The 7,377-nt window shown below is 37.8% G+C and overlaps 1 protein-coding gene across 1 annotated transcript; it reads left to right on the top strand.

Moving 5' to 3' along the window:
* The first annotated feature begins 777 nt into the window (after window positions 1-777).
* LOC126752617 (uncharacterized) lies at window positions 778-4,607 on the top strand. The gene is made up of 6 exons (XM_050463553.1): window positions 778-971; window positions 1,027-1,304; window positions 1,378-1,546; window positions 1,624-1,926; window positions 2,002-2,218; window positions 4,277-4,607. The coding sequence occupies exons 1-6, from the start codon at window positions 864-866 to the stop codon at window positions 4,456-4,458; spliced, it is 1,257 nt and encodes a 418-aa protein (XP_050319510.1). The 5' UTR covers window positions 778-863; the 3' UTR covers window positions 4,459-4,607.
* The last annotated feature ends 2,770 nt before the right edge of the window (window positions 4,608-7,377 follow it).

Consider the following 7,377-nt stretch of genomic DNA (forward strand, 5'->3'; position numbering starts at 1 on the left):
ATTTATTTATATAAGTCTCCAAAAAAATTTAATATACCCTCTCCATGTTACTATATAAAAACAAAAACAAATGCTCTCTGAATGTAATTTTTTATATTTTCGGAGTGAGATATAAGAACTGTATTATACATATTCGATAAACTTATGGTCCGATGTTTTTCCATAAGAGATGGCATACCTTGAAGTGATTATTTGTGCAAAGTTTTGTTCTGATGTGTTTGCCGTTGCTTTGTTTATATTCTTTAAAGTAAAGAAAATCATATGGAATTTAAATGATTTTTCAGTAATCGACAGTATGGCGGTGTGGTATACCATATATAGTTCCAATTCTCGCTTGGCAAATATGTCAGTTTCATAAACTGGCAATAACAATATATAATACACAAGCTGAAGTGAATACCATTTCTAAATCTTATCTCTGTAAATGCGGTCGCTACATAAAAGAGAGCAGATTGATTAAAACGATTTATTTTAGTATCAAGCTCATTATGTTTATATCTGTTGCTATTAAATGATAAGATATATGTAGATAGCCTAAAATAGCTTTCAAGTTTATCTGCACTCATATGATGCATGGATAACCATGAGTAAGTACATATCTCCAAACCTCAATGAAATTAAATGCAAAGTGAGCTATCTGTAAAGCTTATTATGCATTGTGAGCTAATCAAAATTCTTTGCACACTACGAATAGCATTGCAAAAATAACTAGTAAATTTTGATAACGAATTGTAAACTTTGAAGTATTTGAAGCGAACGGTTGCTATAAAAGCGCGCCTTGCAAGCTATATTGTTTCCATTCTACAATTGAAGCCACACGAACTACGGAAGGTAAACATTTTCAATTTGAGAGCAACATTGAAATGACAAATAACGAAAAGCGCAGCGAGGATGAATTCACTTTCCCGGAATGGTTGAATGAGACATTCTTCCAAAAAGTTTTGAAAAATGTCGAAACTGAAGACGCGGAGGTATGTGTATGTATTATAATTTCACAACTTTTTGAAATAAATTTTTATTTGGTAGATCACCAATTTAGAGCTGAAACCAGGCACATTGAAAAATGATAACTACGCAAGCATTTTGTTTCGAGCCAAAGTCACTTACACACTGCAGTCGCAGCCAACAAAAGAAAAGGTTTCATCGTTCATATTAAAAGTCGAACCATTCATAGAGGGAAACAAGAAAGAACTGATGGGAAATTATAGTTTATTCGATACGGAAATAACCATGTATACTAAAGTGCTGCCGATGATCGAAAAGGTGCTGCGACAATATGGCGACAACACCATTTTGGGACCAAAGTGAGTAAACCAAATTGCAAAACAAACAGAAGATCGACAATGAAAGTCAATTTTTAAATGTATTTTGGAAAAGGCTTATCGCCTGCAGCACAACCGCACCGTCATATGTGATTTTTGAAGATTTAGCACTCAAAGGATACACCACCATAGGGTACCGCCATCCTAATTTGGAGGAAGCGAAATTTACTCTTCTCAAACTGGCGAAATTGCATGCCATCAGCTACAAATTGTGCAAGGAAGAGGTGAGGAAAATATATTTTTAAACTAAATATTCTTTCGATATTATTTTGAACGAATAGGTTTGTTCGCAACATTTTAGAAGGACAATATCATAACGACTTTAGACAAGGGCGCAATGAATTCTGCCGACCCCTATACATTTCCATTTATTAAATATGGTATTGGATTTCTGAAGGAGATTCTAAGCGAACGCGATGATTTGAAACAATATGTGCCGCACATTGCATCCGTCGAACATTTACTATGCGAAAGGGCGATCGATATGTTTAACGAAGCCGGCAGCGGTAAACGCGATGGCATATTCGTGCTCAACCATGGGGACTTTCATTTGAAAAACATAATGATAAAGAAAAATGAGGATAAACCGACTGACGTTATGCTGGTAAGCAAAGCTGTTTACTGTATAACTTAATACAAAAATTAATTATTTCTGCTCTTTACTCTCTTCTGTGCGCAGCTTGATTATCAGATCAGCATATTCGGATCGCCAGCGATTGATCTCCATTATGCGTTTATAATGATGTTTAGCCCAGAAATGCGACGTGAACACTATGACGAGCTACTCTATTTCTATATTACGAATTTTCAGAACACACTGCGCAAAGCGGAATACAAAGGCCACATTCCTACACATATAGAAATTCGCCAGGAATTGGCAAAACATAGATATTGGGGTAAGTTAGGCGGCATGCTACGAATTAATATATACTCAAGATCACATTTGACCCTGACAAATATGTTTTTCCTAAATTTGTGCAACCTTTCTTTATGATCGTGTGAAGTTGGGGGTGTTTATGGTGGTGAAAAAATCCACGTAAATTTTTAGCTTGTACCCAACAAACTCTTCGCAGGACCAAGCTGGGCCGACACTTTATTCAATGCGTCCTTTCTTTCATTCCGAGTTCTCGGAAACCTTTCATAAGTTTTTTTCCTTTTATTTGTTATTTTTCTATGGTGCCTCCCTCCACCACATACCTGGAGCAGGAAAAAAAGATGTGCCCTGTGTTTTTTGCGGCATTTCCGCAGAAAGAACATTGTGTTTGGTCATCGTGGCCAAATTTGTGCAGGCATTCCCTGAAACAGCCCTGGCCTGATAAGAACTGCGTTAAGTAGAAGTCTATTTCACCATGTTGGCTGTCAATCCCGGCCGGTACATTTTTAGTTAGTCCATCTTCCTTTATCTGCCGCATCCCACTGCTTTTGCCACTCATCGAGACTTTTCTTCCTCTCCTTTTTGTGCTCGTCGGCCCTTAGGGTCTTATTTATGACTTTTGTTTTGCAGTAGACTCTATTTAACTCAGAGGCCATTATATCCGGTAGCATAAGACCAGATATGATAGCAAAGGCCTAGTGCGACACCATTCTAACTCACAGGCAACTCTAAGGGCGCATAACCTGGACACAGCCTTTACCTTATTGACACAAGTTTTTGGCGCAGGGCTGTCCTTCATATCGAACTGCGTACATAAGCATTGACTAGCTAACTGGCAGAGATCTCCTACTTTGGATTGGGCCACCAATGTTTGCCATGATTCTCAACAGAACCGCAGTCACTGTAGCCGCCTTACCCAGGCTTTTCAATATGCGCCTTGAAATTGAGCCTCGTATCGAACACAACGCCAAAGGAACCTCAATGAATTTTGCGCTACAATATAGTCATCAATGTTCAAGGTGACCGTTTTTTAGCCTTTTTCTGCTCGTGATTAGCACTGCATCTGTTTATTTATCTGCAAGCTGCAGCTTAGTGCTCGGAAGCCTGGCTTTAATTTTCGACACGGTCTCATTGTATATGTTCTGTATCTGAAATACTCGTAGTTCTTTAGCGACGACCGTCACGGCAATGTCGTCCTAGGAGCCTAGTGGTACTCCACCTCTCACCATGTAGGTTTTTGGCAGCAGTAGTCTGTCAGACAAATAGCAGCTAATTGTCCGCAGAAGATACCCCGGGGTGTTTCTTGCATCTAATGCCTTCAATATATGTGGCCAGTATGCCAGTTGAAATTGTTTTTCACGTCAAGCGTAACGACTGCGCAGTATTTCTTATCTCCCTGCAGCCATCTGCGGTCCTCTATGGCCTTGACCGCAATACCCGTCACTTTTCCAACTGCGTCTAATGTGGACCGATGTCTCCTGAATCCAAATTTGTTTTAAGATAACCCAGGAGACTCTTCTTCTAGGTGACGTTCTCGGCGTGTGCAAATCAGTTTTTCCAGTATTTTGGCCATCGTATCGATCATGCAAAGTGGGCGATACGCACTCGGCTCTCCCGCCGGTTTGTTTGGCTTTTGAAGAAGAACCACCCGCTGTTTCTTCCAAAGTTTCGGAAAAACTCCTTCTTTTATCGACGAAAATCCTCTTGCTATAGTTGATGGCGATTTTCAGTGCCTTGTTCGGAATGCCATCAAGTCCTGGTGCCTTTGCGTTGCCAAATCTCTCCGCAACTTCCATTACCTTCTTCTATTAACCAAAATGTACTGAGTTGATCAATAAGAGGTGTTGAGATCTTCTGCTAACTCTGATGATGCCAAAACATTGCTAACAACAATAATATCAAAATTAAATATTCCATCCAACAAAACTTTGTATTTTGAGTAATAACTGAATATGAGCAGAGAATATCATGATTCATAATAATGGAACATATATGGCAATGGCAGATTTAATTTTAAAATTATGTTATATTGTTAATGATATCGAGAACTAAAACATTTACTTTAAATTTACATAAACAGGACTCTTTTTGCTCCTCTGCTTCCTATTATTCAACTATACATTTGTCGATGAGAATAAAGATATTGCTGATGTGGTCGAGAATGCGGAGGTACTAAGAAAAGAATTGGAAGACCCAAACCTTCTGGATGAGTTACGAGAGCTATTGCCGAGATTTCTATATAATGGCTATTTTGAAATATAATAAATATAGAAAAATATTAATAAATGTAAAAAAATCGTTTACTTAAAAACTAATATTGTTATAGAACATGCGGTTATTTGTAATTGTGATTGCCGTACTATTAAGGATAGTGAAATAATAAATACTTAAGTCAAGTTATTCAATTTTTTTTGTCTCTTTGTTTTTTTAATTTACGCTATGACTTTGTATACATATTTTTGATTCCTACTGTACGTATGTGCTATAAAACTTGAATTTACCTATTTATTAATAATTGAAGATTAAGCAATAAGTAGGATTCGTTATTTTATTATCCTTAATTCAAATATCATGCCAAATTAAACGCATTAACAAGAACACGTCTATGCAAGAGCGATTCGATAAGTCCTTAGCCTACAAAGAAAAAAAATGTTACGTACATAATTTTAATATTTTGAAACAAGAAGAATACGATGGATATGTCGGCAGTTCAGAGCCCAATTCGACCAATTTGACCAGGGCGACGTTGAAGTAAAGGGTGACCCATTTCGAGGTTCTCTACTTCTTTTAAGAAAAAACACTCAAACTACAAACTCAATAGATAAGGTTTTTTACCATTCGAAAGAACATCATTTGGCAATTTCTTTTTTGAAAATTAGATCTCAGATGGTCCATCCGCTGAGTCCAATTTTCGTTGACTCATTCGACCATTTCGACTGGCAACTGGCGAATGACACGCGTGATGTTTTGCTCCAAGAGCTATATCGAATCGGGATTGTCCGTACAGACTTTAGACTTTACATATCCCTACAGGGAAAAGTCTAATGGTGTGATATCACACGATTTTAAGGGCCACGCGTCCGGCCCAAAACGTGATATTATCTCAACACCGAATTGTCCTATCAATGAATCCATTTATTGATGCGAGTTTCAATTTCATGGATCAAATAGTCGGTTATCATGGCGTGATACCGGTCGCCATTGACAATTACCTTCTCACTGGCAAGAAATATGGACAGATGATTCCACCGGCCCACAAACAACACCAAACCGTTGTTTTTGAGGACAAAATGGCAGCTCTTGAATCTCTTCAGCTTGCTCTTCTTGGAACTTTTCAAGTGCTCATAGAGCAAAGTGATGCCGCTTGGGAAGATCGAGCGACTTCAAAATGTGCCAAGTCGTTCCATACTTTATTCCGTGTTATTGCGAACGGCGCCGAAACGACTTTCTATATTCTAGGTGTACAGCTGCTATATTTTCTTCACTGCGCACTGGACGTAGTCCATTCGATCGAATATTATGCAATAATGAATGATGGGTCTCTAAATGGGTGATGGTTTTGTAAAGAGCATGCCAGTGGGCCGATTATGTTGACCATAAATTGAGCGAAGTCTACGAAACACATTACTGAACAAAAATAACATGACAGCTTCACACGACTCACGAATCTGTCAAAAACAGACTATTGAAAGAAGTACCTCTACTTGGATCACCCAAAATGGAAAAGCCATTTTTACCTAGTAAAGTTTTGTGACCGTTTTTCTCTTTTCCAAGTAGTCGATGATGATCGCACCTTGTGAGCTCACAAAAACGTTGGCAATCTTGTCAGGTAACAGAATCTTCGATAGGTTCGCTGGCAAATCCAATTTCTTGGACAGCTCCTTGGATGACATTATATTTACTTTCAAAGAAGCTTTTCTACTCTACGTGGAACCTTATATGACAAAGATTTTTATTAAGTGGCACGAAATTTTACGTTTTTAAAAACGCCGCAAATTTGTAATTTTTTTTTTTTATCCGTATGTCATTGGGCAGAAGACAAATCCTATAGGCACTTCTTACAATAGGGTGATAATAAGGGAAACCGACTGACAACGGTTTTGATGAAAACTACTACTTACTACCTAAATGCGTCATCGACATTAAATTTAACAGTAGGGCTTTATAGGAGTCGGAGGCCAAAAATGTACGATGGGCGGGACACCGCCCACCTTTAGGTCGAACCCCGTATCTCCGGGTTTATCAGACCAATTTCAGCCAAATTTGATGTACAACATTATACTAACAGTAAGGAAAATCTATCGGAATGAAACTTTGCAAGAATAGTGTGCAACAATTCTAGTTCTCAGATCCCAACGATGTCAACCCCCGCTCTTGCATTGAACAGTTTATAGAAAATATCGGTCACATTACATTACATTATTGCAATCAACAAATCATTTTCTGATAACAGTATGTGTGTGTGAAAAATTGGGTTGAATCCGATGAAAGCTTCCCTTAGCCGCCATATATGTACCTAATATAAAGATTTTTGAACTTGCGGTTTACTTTTTCCATACCAACATTAAACAGAGGTAAAATTTGATTGTTTGTTTGCATTGAATAGGCTCCCAAACTACTTGACCAATTGAAAAATTCTTGCACTGTTTCACTATCTCCTTTGAACATAGGCTAAGTATACTGTATCTTCAAGAAAACTAAGGATTTTGGAACTGAATTTAAAAAACATTAATAGTTCAATTTTTACTATATCCGAATTTATTGGACAAAGAAGTGGAAAATGCACCATCTCATACTGCATTTGTTATTGGTGATCATTTCGCCACATTTTAAACTAATATCGTGACGCAACCACCGCATTCGCCTGATTTACCTTCGTGTAACTTCTGGCTACCCAGCAAATTCATTTGAACACTCGGAGGACACCGTTTTGACTCAATTGAGGTTATAAAAGCTGACGACGGAGGATGTTTTCAAGTGCTATGATGAGTGGAAAATTCGTTGCCATAAGTGTATTGCAGCGGGAGGCGATTACTTTGAAGTAGATGAAATCAACAAAATTCACTTTTCAATTTGATCACTCTAGTAGTACATACATATGTAAGTAGTAAAGCACGAATAAGATGCTCACAAATGTATCCATAGTAAATACAATACATATACAAGTATGTATGTAACGTA

The sequence above is a fragment of the Bactrocera neohumeralis genome, chromosome 3 (assembly GCF_024586455.1).
Source record: "Bactrocera neohumeralis isolate Rockhampton chromosome 3, APGP_CSIRO_Bneo_wtdbg2-racon-allhic-juicebox.fasta_v2, whole genome shotgun sequence".
Classification (NCBI taxonomy): Eukaryota; Metazoa; Arthropoda; class Insecta; order Diptera; family Tephritidae; genus Bactrocera; species Bactrocera neohumeralis.

Bases quoted from the DNA above. Each gene is read 5' to 3' on its own strand.
- LOC126752617 (XM_050463553.1), top strand. From the start codon at position 864: ATGACAAATAACGAAAAGCGCAGCGAGGATGAATTCACTTTCCCGGAA. The intron at 972-1,026 runs GTATGTGTATGT...TTTATTTGGTAG, and splicing joins TCGAAACTGAAGACGCGGAG to ATCACCAATTTAGAGCTGAA. The intron at 1,547-1,623 runs GTGAGGAAAATA...GCAACATTTTAG, and splicing joins ACAAATTGTGCAAGGAAGAG to AAGGACAATATCATAACGAC.